Source organism: Pavona decussata, unplaced genomic scaffold, assembly GCF_977016875.1.
Source record: "Pavona decussata unplaced genomic scaffold, jaPavDecu1.1 SCAFFOLD_106, whole genome shotgun sequence".
NCBI classification, from domain to species: domain Eukaryota; kingdom Metazoa; phylum Cnidaria; class Anthozoa; order Scleractinia; family Agariciidae; genus Pavona; species Pavona decussata.
Window position 1 is genome coordinate 1857435 of NW_028145520.1, and position 14886 is coordinate 1872320.

Consider the following 14886-nt stretch of genomic DNA (forward strand, 5'->3'; position numbering starts at 1 on the left):
TTTACGCTACGTTGAAAATTAGCTTGGAATGAAAGCAAAAAATAACCAAACCAACAACAACATATTTTATTAAACCCCAAAAAAATAAAGCTTGCACAGCTTATGACCCAATAACAAGTCTGAATTGCAACAGAAGTCCGCTTTTTTCTTATCCAGGAAATACTAATAAACGACCAGACTGTCGATCTGCTGTAAACAACATTGAATCAAATATTCGAAAGATTTCAATTGTTACCGCAACCAGTTGATTCTCCAATCTTGCCTCTTTTTCTTCGCTTATCAACTGCTCTTCATTATCCTGTCGCCCATTTGGAGCCGTTGTCTGCTGATCCGCACTTTCAGTCTGATATAAAAACATTTCAGGGTAAATTACAGACAATGTGTTACACGTAGCTTGCATTCGCTTGTTTGTAACTCAAAAGCTTACCTTGTTCTTGCATAGCTTTCTCCTCGTTCCGCAAGTACAACTCGCAGTGCAGGATTTTCTTCTGTTCTGCATGGACATCCTTGACGTCTACTCCCAGTTTTTGTCATGCAAGTGCTTGACCAACTGCCCGAAACTCTTACTCACGAAACTCAATAAACGGAGGATGAACAAAATATTCCATTGACGAACTAAGCTCGGAAATTTCACATTTGTCCGCCTTCGCAGCGAAACAAAGACAAAATGTTTTCCCTCTCCTGTACCTCTTCATCATCTACACTGTCTACAATATTACTTGCCACTGTAAAACATAAATATCTTACAAATACAAAGGTTAAAGGCCAAACAAAGAGGTTTTAGAACGCACGTGAAAACTTCAGACTGCCTGCGGTTAGCGCTGCCGCGCAGTGTTGATTATTACGATTTCCTATTGGTTAAAAAAATTGTTGTCAATCAAGATCGCACATGTGCGTTATCGTGACAAAGGCCCTTTAGCCCTAACAGTGATCAGCATCAAATTTCTCCTGGTAATAGTCATGCTTATTCAACCCATAAAGTCATGAGAATTCAGGATATGATCACCCATGGTGAATTTTCTTGATATTTTAATAACTTCTCCGCAGTACTTTCATAAGAAAAGTACTGGGACAAGATAGGAGAATTTGTTCTTTGATATTAGATGTTAAAGGGTTAACTGAGATGAAAAAATGAACCACAACGTCGATCTGTGCGAATGCCAAGGCTTGGGTAGAATGAACAATCACATACATTGAGCGTTTTTCTTTTATAAAACAAAATTAAAATAATGAAAAGATTCCCTTGTTGTTAAGTGACTTTATAGACTAATCACAAGTGGGTTTTCCCCCTAGCTTTTCATATTTTTGATCATTGCCTGATCATTCTGTTGAAATAAACAACGAGGTATTTCTCTATTCTCACTGAATAATTAATTAGCGCATCATGAAACGACCTTTCAAATTGCTCCGTGGCCCTGGGGATGGCATTAGTGCATTACTTATTAATAAGCTAGGCCATGTGGCTTTGATTTTACTCTGTCACAGCGCCGTCCGCCGAAACGAACGGCCAAGTTTCGTTTTTTCTAGTCAGTCAACCAACACCAGCCCGTTTTTTTTTTTTTTTTTTTTTCTTTTCTTCGCTTCAACTGTGGTTTCTTTCTTCATGGCGGAGCCGGCGGGCGATTTACCTGCGTTGCCACCGGCACCAGAACCGCCTCCAGAACCTCCGGCGGAACCTGCGCCAAGACCAGCAGCAGAACCCGTGGTGGAACCTAATCAGGTATTTTTTCTGTCTCTTCCGCTTTCTGGTACGTGTTTCGGCTTGTTTTCGTATGCTAGTCTTCTGTCGTAGGCCGTCTTATCATAGTTTTTTCTTTGGCGTTTCGGTTAGTTTGGTATTCTTACCTGTTTTCGCGGGTTTCGTTATCTGGGTGGTTTTTACGTGCCACGTGTCCCTTGGGTATGCTTGTTTGTCACCGTTCGTTCCCTTGTTTCTTGTGTTTTCTCTGGTGTTATCTCTACAAGTTCTTAGGACCTTTTTATGTTCGTAGGTTTTACCTTTAGGAGTAGACCTTTATTCTGGTATTGTTAAGTTATGTTTTCGGTTTGTGCCTGTTTTGTTTTGCGGGCTCTGGGAGCCCATACTTTATCTCTTGTTTCGGAAACCGCTTTTAATCCATTGCATATCTTAGGTTTTTGGCTCCGGGAGCCAGGTTGTAATGTATCTTTTATTGATTACGGTCCGGGAGCCAGATTTTAAAGTAGTTTGTTATTAACGGTCCGGGACCGTTTTGGCTCCGGGAGCCAGTTTTGTAAGAAGATTGTTACTAACGGTCCGGGAGCCAGATTTCAAAGAAGTTTGTTATTAACGGTCCGGGACCGTTTTGGCTCCGGGAGCCAGATTTGAAAGGAGTTTCTTATTAACGGTCCCGGACCGTTTTTAGCTCCGGGAGCCAGTTTTGAAAGGAGTTTGTTATGAACGGTCCAGGACCGCTTTGGCTCCGGGAGCCACTTTTGAAAGGAGTTTCTTATTTACGGTCCGGGACCGTTCTTAGCTCCGGGAGCCAGTTTTGAAAGGAGTTTGTTATCAACGGTCCGGGACCGCTTTGGCTCCGGGAGCCAGTTTTGAAAGGAGTTTCTTATTAACGGTCCGGGACCGTCTTTAGCTCCGGGAGCCAGTTTTGAAAGGAGTTTGTTATTAACGGTCCGGGACCGTTTTGGCTCCGGGAGCCGGCTTTAAAGGAGTTTAGTCTTTACGGTCCGGTCCGGGACCGTATTTTTTGCTCCGGGAGCCAGCTTTGTAAGCGGTTTGTTATTACGGTCCGGGGACCGTTATTAGCTCCGCGGGCCAGTCTCAGGGTTTGTTGTTTACCGTACGGGACCATCCTTTGGCCTCAGAAACACAGTTTTGTGTTTATTGTTAGACGTTCGGAACCCGTTTCCTTAGGGTACGGTTTCGTGGTTCCGGGACCCCGCTGTTTTATAGGATTTTGTGCGTTTGGTCCTAGACCCTCAGGTATTCAGACCCCGCCTACGTTTTTGGAAAGAATATCGTTTTAAATTTTAGCTTTCTTAGTGTTTCACCTTAGGCTGTATCACTCAAGGGCTGACCCTCTTTTTGCTTTCGTATTTACGATTTCTGTCCGCGCGGCTCCGGGGCTGTTTGTCTCTAAGCGATCTTTTCTTTGTGTTTCGGGATCGTTCAACCCTTAACAGCTTTTTGGTTCCACACAGAAGTTTTTGTTCAGTTCACCGCCCGGTTTGTTTAGTTAAGAGATCATCGTTAGGTCGGTTAGGACGGCTTATATTTTAACGTTTGCGTTTGTTTATCTGGTTGGGAAGAGACATATCTGGACCACTCGCGTTTTGTCTGGGCCCTCGCTTAACCCTAGGTGTTCCTTTTTCGACCTCTCTTAGGCTGATGATCGCATTAAACTCCTGGAAGATAAACTTAAAGTTCTGGAGGAGAAACAGGGTACTAACACCGTCACAGCGGCCCTTTCATCTGTACGTAATGCCCTTCAGAAGCCAGGAACGGTTTATGATCCTTGGGAGGCGTCCGCCCACGTAGAGGCCCTGGTGCGGGCGGCCAGATCTGTCGCCCATGAGAAAGCAGACTACTATGCCGCAATTTTAGATGAGTTAAAGGGGAGATCCAACTCTCTCTCTCCTTCTGCACACCAGAGTTTACTCTTGGGCCTTTTGGGTGATCCAACCAGAGCGAAGGTGGCCAAGGAATCATCAGCGCTCCTTAAAGCTATACATCGTGAGGAGCCTTCGCTATTTAGCCGTCCCAGCTCTCGCCAGCTCAGGCGCCAACGCCCTTATCCCCCCAGTCAGCCTATTTGCTACAGATGCGGCTTGCCTGGGCATTTTGCGAGGGCTTGTAATCGCGGACGAGGTCGTGGGATTTATAGGCGTTAAGGAATAGCTGTGAATCGCGATTTTTTGTGCATTGTCATTTCTGAAGCTGTTTGAGTTGCTTGTAAACACGTTTGATTGTTTTCTTTAATCGGGGTTGCCTTAGGCCTTTTATCCCTTTGCTGTAATTTATATTTTGAACAGTGACGTCGTTTTACTTTAGTTTGTTGCTGTGCCAATTTTGTTGTTCTTGTTCATTTCTGTTTTGCTTAATAAAGACTTTGCTAAATGTTATTTGTCTCCCCGTCCTTTTAGCCTTTGCCTTATTTCTTCGTTGACTCTGGGGGTATCTCTAAGTGCCTTATTCTGGTCTTTGATCAGAGCTGGGGTCAACGAAGGATAAGGGGTCCTGCCTCCTTTCCTTTTTCCAATTTTTATTTGCGTTTCTCCGTTTGTTTCAGGGTTTTGAGGTTGCTTTGCAACGCATCCTTGCTCTCCCTAGTCCGGACCTCAAGTGGGGGGATATAAACGGGGAACCCTTATCCTTCGTTGGCCCCACCGTGCCACCTCAGCTGGTGGTCCGCGATCCTTCCTTCGCAAACTTGGCACAGTTACGTTTCAGAAACCTGGATTCGTTCCAAGCATGCAGCTTGCATAATCATGTGGATTTTTGGGAAAACCTCATTTCTTCTACCGGGTACTCATGCCCCCAAGTTAGCCTGCTTCAGATTATCCGAGAGGGAGTTAAGGTTTATGATTTTTTCCGTCCTTTTAAGGGAAACTTTAAAGGGAGACGTCATGATTCTGCTGTTCTGCCAGTTTCTGTATTTCCGAACTCGCCGTGCTGTCGTCAGTTTTGCGACTTCATTGACTCTACGATTTTGGATTGGGTTTCTCAGGGTGTTATCAAAGTTCACGGTGTGGTCGGGGCTTGCTCCCCTCCGTACTTAGTTCTTCCTTTAACAGTCAAGCCAACTAAGCCCCGTCTTTGTCATGACGAACGCTTCCTTAACTTATGGACTCGCGATCTTCCTTTCAAGTTGGATCACCTCGCAGATCTACCTCGTTATGTCCTTCCAGGGCATTTCCAGACAACGTTTGATGATAAAAATGGATATCAGCACCTCAAAATTCACCCAGATTCCCAAGAATTCTTCAGTTTTTCCTGGAGGGGTTATTATTTCTCCTTTTGCACCTTACCTTTTGGATGGAAAGCAAGCGCGTTTTTATATCACAATTTTGGCCTTGTTGTCACTTCGCTGCGCGTTCTTTGGGTGTACCTGTATCGCAGTTTATCGATGATAGACATGTGGGCCAGTTATTTTCGTCCAGCTTAGCAGTTTACCAGCCGTGCCGCCAGCTCGCTCTAGCAGCAGCGTTTATCTTGTTGTCGCTTCTCGTTTCTGCGGGATACTTTATCAACCTCGGTAAGAGTTCACCACTGCCGTCCACATCTGTTAGGTTCCTAGGTTTTATCTCCGATTCCATTTTACAAGCCTTTTTGGTCCCTCTCGATAAGAAGGACAAATTCAAAGCGTTGCGTCAAGAACTGCTGGGATCCTCTTCAGCGCCCGTAAAAAGCTTGCAGCGCTTCGCGGGGAAGGCTCTGTCGTTTAGCCTTGCAATTCCAGCCTGTAAGCTCTACGTACGAGAGGTCTTCAAAGCTATCTCCACCGTCGCTAAAAATTCTAAGCTTGTTGTTCCAAGACGGGGACCTTTATGGCAAGAGCTTCAGGAATGGGCTTTTCTGGACAACTGGTCTGGTCACTTGCCCTGGCGATCGGAGCATCACCTCTCTGTAACGTTATTCACCGACGCCTCTCAGAGGGCCTGGGGAGCAGTTCTGGTTAGGGATGGTGCTAGCCAACAAATCCGTGATTATTGGTTGGATCATGAGCGTGACATCAATGTCCTTGAGGCTAGAGCGCTTTACAACGCTCTGAGTTCCTTTTTTCCTTCAATCAGAAACGCACGAATCGATGTCTGGACGGACAATGTTACACTCCAGGCGGCTTGGGAAAATGGCGGTTGTAGGAATTCACTTGTTAATCAAGAGATGAAAAGAGTGGAAGAAATGTCTCGCGCAGGAAATTTTGCTCTACACCTGAAGTATGTCCCATCTACCGAAAATGTGGCTGACGCGCCCTCCCGTGCCCTGTCGGATATTGACTGTTCTTTGTCCATGGTTGCGTGGTCCCAGGTTCAATCGAGATTCGGTCCGCACACGTTTGATCTTATGTCCCTGGACAGCAACTGTTGCAGAGACAGGGATGGAAATTCTTTGTCTCACTACACGCCTTGGCCGACCCCTATTTCTTCAGGAACAAATGTCTTCGCACAACCGATACCTAGGGGGTATAACATCTACGTTTTTCTCCCTTTCGTCCTTGTCGGACCGCTCTTGCGTTATTTCTTGGATCAACGCCAGCGTTTCGCTTTTACCATTATTGTCCCTCATTTATATCCGTGCCGCTATTGGTGGGCAATTCTTCAAGCTTTATCGGTCGATTCTCTTCTCCTCGGAACAAAGGGCGATTCGTTCGGGAAGGAAACTGTAAAACAGACGAATCGCCCTTTGTTCCGAGGAGAAGAGATTTCACTGCTAGACCTCTGCCATGGGATCTATGGGCTTTTCGCTGTGTTTGCCCTGAATAAACTGTCCCTGTTTCCTGTTTTATAGATTGAACGTCCGTGGAAACCTGCCCGAAGATGTTCTGCCTGTTCGTACCCGAACGACAACGACGCTAATTTTTGCCAAGCCTGCGGTGTTTCTACTTCATGTGAAGAAAAGCGGGGAACCCGCCCCGATGTGGACATGTCTTTGATTAACAAACGCTTTACAGACTTTCGACAGTCTTATAGGAATAGACCTTATGAATGTCAGAAGGATTCGTTGGAGGTTCAGCTCTCAAGTTTTCTTTTCTCCCTGGTGCCCTCTAAGAAACTTTCTGCTGCTACTGCAGAGGATATCGTCAAGTTTTTGATTAGCAAGGATTCGGCGGGAAAACAGAAACTCCATGTACCCTCGTGCTCTAGAAAGTTCTGTGATTGCCCAAAGCGTCTAGCAGCTGGGACTGTGTACTCGTATATAGGAAAGCTTAGGTCAATATTTAATAAGTTAGGCCGCACAGGGATGTCCAACCCTTTAACACATCCTACCATCAAGGAATATCTCAAGTTTGTAAGAGAGGAGCAAGCCCAGCAGCCTTTGCGACCTCGCCAGGCTGTCCCTTTGTTCTATGACAAATTTGTTCGTTTAATCGCCTATCTTCGCGGCCTTATTACGGGAGGCTCTGAGCTTTCTCCTCTCAATAAGTATCTCCTAGTCAGGGACGTAACTTTTTTCGTTGTTGACTTTTACACTGGTGATAGGGCCTCCGATTTAGGGCGTTTGCAGGCAGACCAGGTTTTTCGCCTTAAGGACAGGGAGGGTTTTCTTCTAAACTTCTCATTTGGTAAAACAAATCGCTCTGGTTTATCGCACCCCTTTGCTTTGTTGCGTATTCCGAATGTACCTGTCTGTCCAGTTTTTTGGTTGAATTATTATATTGCGGCTTGTAAAGCGTTAGGTGTCCCTCTTCTCGGCGAGTACCTTTTTAGATCTTCGCAACATAAGAAGGCAGTTTCTCATAGCCCTTTGGGTGGCTCAGCCGTCTCCGCACGGCTCCATAAATACCTTAAAGCCGCTGGTATCGACGACGGAGAGACTCCTCACAGTTTCCGGGTAGGATTATCCTATACCCTTAAGGGTTTGGGCTGTACCCCTGATCAAATCGCCCAGTATGTGGGTTGGCGGACCACAGAGATGGCGCTGTATTACACACGCCGCTCTAGCGCCTCTGTTCCTTTGGATTTGTTAGAGTGGGTCACACTTAGTCTAGCTTCCGCTGGCTCTAAAGCTGCTCCTTCCCTCGCTGATCAAAGCAATTTGCAGAAGATTTCTTGCTAAGTTACACCTTTTCGTGTTTAGGAAGGTTTTGCACCGTTATTTTTAGTGTTCTATATTCGTCTCTCCTTTTTGTTAGCTTTTGTTAGTTATTAAATCTTTGGCATTTTGAATCTTTGGAGTTTTGGAGTTTTGAGTATTGAGTAATGGGTGTTTTGAGTGTTGCGTGTTTTGGGTTTTTGTATGCGATGTGCACATTGGAATGCCGGGGATTGGGTTACAGCGGTCTTCCTCAGGAAATGACAAGGAGCGGATCTCTTTCCCATAACTTAGTTTCATGATGTGGTAAGTAATAGACAGTGAGGATATAGTACTATTCTCACTGAATAATTAATTAGCGCATCATGAAACGACCTTTCAAATTGCTCCGTGGCCCTGGGGATGGCATTAGTGCATTTCGGGCTTTACTTATTAATAAGCTAGGCCATGTGGCTTTGATTTTACTCTGTCACAGCGTCGTCCGCCGAAACGAACGGCCGAGTTTCGTCCCACCCTCCTCCCCTGGTGTTGGTTGACAGCTTTGGCCTCACTAGGTATATCCTCGCTGTCTACCTCTTACCACAACAATCCGCGGATCTCTTTCCCATAACTTAGTTTCATGATGTGGTAAGTAATAGACAGTGAGGATATAGTACTATTCATTTTGTGAGTTTTAGCATGTACGCATGCTCAAACCTCAAGACGTACCACTTGGAAGACACCTGTTCATGTTACATGTAGATGAAACTCAATTTAAAGACAGTGGATGTGAGCGCTAGTACGAAAGGGATCGCTTCTCTGGCCTTTTTGATAAGATACGATTTGGCTGATAGTTGCGTGATTCGTCACTTTCACTATGACTAACAAGCACAAAGCGTCCTCTGGGAAGAATACAAGTTCGAAAACTGTTGATGAGGTCCCTGAAGAGACGCCATCACCTCAGGATCAGGGCAATTGTTCTATCCTTGATGATGCGTCCCAAGACGTTTCTGAAAAACCCTCAGGCGTATCGAAAGTTCTATGTGATTTATTTAATAGCGGGGAAGATACGAGTCGGCTCCGAAGTTAAATGCTTGATAAATTACAATAATAATAGAATTAAGACTATAACAATAGTAATTCAAAATTAAACAGAAAGTTTTAAATTAACATGTTTGACCTGTGCATTAAGTTAAGTTATGTGAGGCTTGTTTTCAGTTAGAAAACTATGATCTTCAAACAGATATGACATTGGGTCGAGAAACTGTTTTGGGCTCATTTAAGAGAACATTGCAATTCTTTCGCATCAATGTCTGCAACTGCTGTATTTCGTTATATATTTCGATTGAATACAGTTGGCGCAATGACAGAAGAATTGAATTCTATTTTTCTTATACAACAGAGTAATCAATCAGTTTGTACATTCTGTAGTAATGCACTTGCGAAGGAAATAAATGTATTTGTGCTTTAGTAGACTTTTGCAAACTTGCTTCAGAACCAGTTTGAAAATTATGTTTCTGAGGCTATCTTACCAAATAGTTCTAGACTTAACTGTGATTTATGTCAACAGCATTCTGGGGACACTTCAATCCTGCAACATTTTATGACATTCCCAAAATTTTTAACTGTAGAACTGTCATCCCGTTGTATTAATCAAGTATTATTCCCAGTGACTATGAATGTATTGGGTGAAGGTTAGGTACTAAACACTCATTGGGTATATATTGATGATATGTGTGTTTCAGCAAAAAGTTAAAAATCATTGCAGAATCTTTCGCATAACCATTGTAATGGTTGTTTTTTTTTGCCATATTTGGAAAGACTTCAACTGTAGTGAATAATGACATACTACCAAATTCAGCCATGTGCAATCCTTTTCAGCAAGACGCTAATAAAGTACATAAACTTGATAGCCCACTGTTGCAATCAAATTCAGGCATTTATAAAACCTTTCACAAAGACACCAAAAATCTCCCTGTGAACACTTTTAGGCAAACAAATTCAATCTTGTGTAAAACCTTTCAGCAAGACTCTCAGACTGATAATCCACCTCTCTGCGGTTTACAGACAGGTATTCCCAGTAATGATAATACTATGAATATTGGCACTGTTACAAAAGTTCTGCTGTAGCTTTTTACGGTATTTGTTTTTCTGTTCTTGAGCCCTGTAGTTATTGGAAGTCTGATACATTACATGCTATTGTTGAATGTGGAAGTGCATTTTTTTGAGGAAATTAGTACAGGGAATGCAAATGTTAGTTAACTGCCCCATACTCTTAACATATATGGTGGTAATATTGATGTAAGTTATCTTTTGAGTAGCAAAGGGACCCTTGTGTGTGATTCATCTTCTAGCGTATTAGTCCTTAACAGATTCACTGCTCAAAATATGGTTACAAACACAGGATTTTTGTTTCATCTTCCTAATGTCACTTTTGGTTGTGTGTCTCACAAAACTAAACGAAGTACATCATTCTTTATCTCTCTCGAACTTGGAATCTCTGTCTCACCATCCTTACTTGGGAGTTGAATTGTCCTCCAATTTGAATTGGAGCTTTCATATAGAGAATATTATATAGGGAAGGCTAACCGGTCCCTTGGTTTCATCACACGCAATCTTTATTCCTGTCCAGAAAGTGTTAAAAGTCAGGCCTATCTCACCCTCGTTCGTCCTTGTCTGGAATACGCCTGTAGCGTGTGGGACCCACATACTCCAAAACACTGTCAAGATATCGAAGGAGTTCAGCGGCGAGCTGCCAGATTTGTGAAAAACTGCTACGTGCAGGAACCCGGTACCGTCACAAACCTTCTGAACGATCTGAACTGGCACTCATTAGAACTGAGACGCAAAATTGCGCGACTTACTACCATGTACAAAATAGTGAACAATAAAATTGCGGTAAATATCCCGGAGTACATTGCACACCCCATGCGTGTTACACGCTCCTATCATAACAGTAAATTCATTAACATTGCCAGGCTATCTGTGGACGATTTCAAATCTGCTATGACGAACTATTTTAGTCTCTCCCACTGAATTTGTATATTTATTATTATTCATTTATTTACTTATTTCGTTTTGTAACATAATAGCACCGCCTTTTTCTTGTATTTTTAATCTTTCACATGCACATTCACAGTGATGGGAAACCTTTGTGAATTATAATATATAACTAAATAAATAAATAAATAAGTCATGGACTTGAGGTAGTTCGTACAAGTGACACAAGTTGTCTAGTCCAGACAATCTGTCAATTTGTAACAAAAAAGCTAAACTGTGACAAAACAGAGTATTATATTCAGTGTTTGCTATGCCCATGTCAGTTAACTAAAGCTCAAAAACTGAATATTTTAAAATCTCACAAAACTTCTAAGGAGAAAAGGGACATTGCATCTAATAAACGAACGTTTTATGCCCAACTGGAACCTGCCAAGAAAAGGATTTGCTTAGATAAGGCTCAACAGCATTATGAGGATAACAAAAAACAGATTCTGACTGCTCGTACAGAAAAATATCGATCTATGGATACCAATGAAAAACAAAAATTCTTAGCTAGAAGAAGGCAAACTTATCAAAATGTAAAAAGCGAACAAAAAGAAGACATTCCAGCAAAAACCGTGACACACAATGCCTTGGATACCTGTATCACGTTTTCTTAAAAAGATTAGAGAAGGTCTTTTTTTTCGTATGCTCTGTGGGTAATAGACTTCTTTATAAAAGGACAGTTTTAGCATTGAACAAAAGTAAATATGGCATACAGAATCTTTTTACAGGGAAAACATCTTTTGATAATAAGGAATACATTTGTAAGACATGCCACTCTAAGTTGTTAAAAGGACAAGTTCCATGCCAAGCTGTTCATAATAAATTAATGGTTGATGAAGTCCCCTCTGAACTGGAATGTCTAGAAAAACTTGACAGATTCTTATAGCTCAGCGCATTGTCTTTGAAAAAAAGAACTAATAATAATGCCAAAAGGACAACAACCGAAAATTAAAGGAGCTATTTGTAAGGGGCTGGTCGCACTAGGCAGAATTTTTATTTACTTTGCAAAAAAAAAACTGTCAACGAGTGTTGCAGATGAGTGCGACTGGCATGTTTCGCCTTCACAAAATTTTTTCCGACCTTACCAAACTTCAAAGAAGCTGTGACGAAAAATTGGCAAGCCCAAGAGGCTGTTTGTTTAGTGTCACACATTCCATGAGCACCGTCCATACTCCATTAAGCGCGAACAGGTATAATGTTAATTCAAAAGTGCGCCAAGAAAACTACTTCAGTGCAAGAAGCATGGACAGAGAAAATTTCGCCCGCTTTCTGTACCAAAACTTCGATTTTCAGAGGTTTCAAGCAGCTGGCATTGGGCCGTACATGTCATTACTGACAGATGAACAGGAACAGAGAAGAAGTTCATTTATCTCCCATATTTTTCCAAGCCAGATAATAAACAAAGAACCAAGTTCAAGGTCTATTTCCCCCGTACCTACTTCTTCTATTGCCGATGCCTCTGCAGCTGAGGCACAGAAGAAGAAACAGTATGAAACATTGACTAAAGAAGAGGAGAAGTACTTAGTCAATTTGTGGGTGGAATACTACGATCGTCTGGAAAGTAAAGACTTGAGAAAGTACTGGGACATTATCACCCGAGAGGTTAATGAAAAGTTTGGGAAGAATTGATCTGTTGACGAGTGTAAACGGAAAATAAAGTACCTGGTGGAGCGATATAAAGGAAAGAAAGACTGGAATAGAAATCCGTTTTACGCCTCTCCCTTTTAATAGATGACCCTTTTACGATGACCTGGATGCAGTGTTAGGTAACCGGGATGTTGTGACATTCCAGCATGTGGCTCAGGCAGGTTCTCTGTCCACAAAAATCCAGCTCTTCTTCAGCCGCGAACACGTCCAATCCGCCCAGCTCTGCTGAAGACTCTCCCCCTTCGAAAGAAAGAAATTCGAAACTAAATGATGACGGAAATGTTGCAGTTGCAAGCAAGCAGCTGAAAAGGCAGTGTAAGAAAAGGCGAGCTCCAACAGCAGAACAGCAAGGGCAAGAGCTCGACGAAGAAACCCAAATGCAGGCCAAGATCCTTAAGTCAGTCACCGAACAAGGTGTGCAAATGACAGAAGGGATCGAGAAGATGCAAGATTCGCACAAGCAACAAATGGAGATGATGACACAATTTATGGGGGCCATGATCGGTATGATGCAGAACAATGCCACTAACAACTAGGTCTTTTTTACAATCTTAGCTTTCTAGGGTTGCGCGACATTACTATCTCTATTCCCATGAACTCAACTTGATGTTTTGTTATGTTGAGTTTTTAAATGTTAATTTTTAAAACGAAAAATGAGCTACGATTCCCAATTTTTATTAATACAAAGAGACTAATATTAATTGAAATCACATTTAATTGTAATTTTGGCAATCAAGGTGTTACGTAGTGATTTAAAACACAATTTAGCAAGATCTTTTTGAAATGATCTTTGAGAACTATAAACATGAGTTTTTAACTATAGCAATATATGAAATATAATAATTATTTAAAAGTCACTAACAAGGCTGAGGGATTTCAAACCGTAGTCCTGTAATTGAAATGCAGTGATTCTATTTTATTTATCATATTAAATAGAACTCAAGTAGGCCTTAACAATTCCACTGATGTTGTCCCCATCTCTAACAATTTCATCATTATCTCCTTGTTCAAGATCACTGTTTTCATCATTTTCCTCCCACTCGTCTCCATGTAATATGCAAAAGTTATGTAGAACAGCACACGCCAAAATGATCTTCGAAATTAGTTGAACTTTGGATTCCTCCATACCCATGAGGATTCTCCATCTACTTTTCAAAATTCCAAATGCATACTCGACTTGCACTCGCGCTGATGATAGCTCCTGGTTAAACCGGATCTCATCTGGATATCTGGTACCTTGAGGAAAAGGTTTCTGAAGCCACGGAGAAAGGGGATAGGTACTATCTCCCACTAAATAAGGCTTCATTTCACTTCCATCGACTCGATGAATTGGTCCTGCAGCAAGAATGTCTCCATGCTCTGCTTTCTCGTAGATTATGCTATTTCTAAGAACGCGTGCGTCATGCTTGCTTCCGGGGAACCCAGCTGCAACATCCATGAAAGCCCTTTTTCCATTGACAACAGCTTGCACGACAGCATTGTGTTGTTGATAGCGGCTAAAATAATCGACTGCACTATCCTTTGGTGCTTTGATTTTGATGTGGTGCTGTCAATTGCGCCAGCTATATTTGGAAGGTTGGAAAGTGGTGTGAATGTTGCTATAGATGCTGATGATTCTGCCATTGTACTGGGAAACTTATTATAGTCGTTGCTTACATACCGGCTTAGAACAAAGCAAAATCCTCATTCCTTTTTCGTGTTGACCGAGTATCGGCCGACAGCCCATCCACGATGTCCATGAATGCTTCAATTGCTGTCGATTTTCCAACATTCATAGTAACACCGGCATTTTCAAGTGATACTCCGTGTGCTAAGCGATAAATTCCGATTGCAAGAACTTTCTCTGGTGTGATACAGTTTCTAAATCTTGTAGCTTACCTTTGAAGAAAAGGACGTAAGATTGCCAAAAGGCGATAGGAAGTATTTCGTTTCATTCTCAGTTGACGATAAAAAGTTTTCTGGTATAATTCTGCGGTTGAAGTGAATCTCGAACCATGATTCAGCTGGTCGGGGCAGCACCCAGTATGGACGAAATCGACGGCGACGTAATGCTTTCCTATGATTCATCTGTAGCATTAACAAGACTCCATTGTAAGAAGATGAATTCTCCAGTAGCAAAGCAACGTTAGAATTTGCAGCTGTTGTTGAGCAATATACAGTTGTATTGCAAGGAAAACTGCAACCATCAGAAACATGTTTCTTGGCAGAACCATCTTTGCGTATTTTTGAAAAGTGATATGGTGTTGTTATGTTTTGACCTCGGATCTTTAATTTAACGCGTGTTGCTGAAATAGATATTTGAAAAGGGCAAACAATTTGATTAGATTGACGTTTTCGGCATAAAAAAAAAGATTGTCACTTCCCAGTGCGACTGCGTTTAACAACAATTTTGGAACAAAAATTTGTTAAACCAAAATTTTTCCTGAAATTCGGCCGAGTTTACAAAATTTTTGTCACCTAGAGCGACCGGCCCCTAATTGCCTGTAGAT

At 42.3% G+C, this 14886-nt stretch overlaps 1 protein-coding gene across 1 annotated transcript; it reads left to right on the forward strand.

Annotated features, from left to right (window-relative positions):
• The first annotated feature begins 1513 nt into the window (after positions 1-1513).
• Positions 1514-4095, forward strand: LOC146471191 (uncharacterized). Its single transcript, XM_085121249.1, has 2 exons — positions 1514-1720; positions 3358-4095. Exons 1-2 carry the CDS (start codon positions 1604-1606, stop codon positions 3862-3864), a joined length of 624 nt encoding a protein of 207 aa, XP_084977375.1. The 5' UTR covers positions 1514-1603; the 3' UTR covers positions 3865-4095.
• Positions 4096-14886: the final 10791 nt, after the last annotated feature.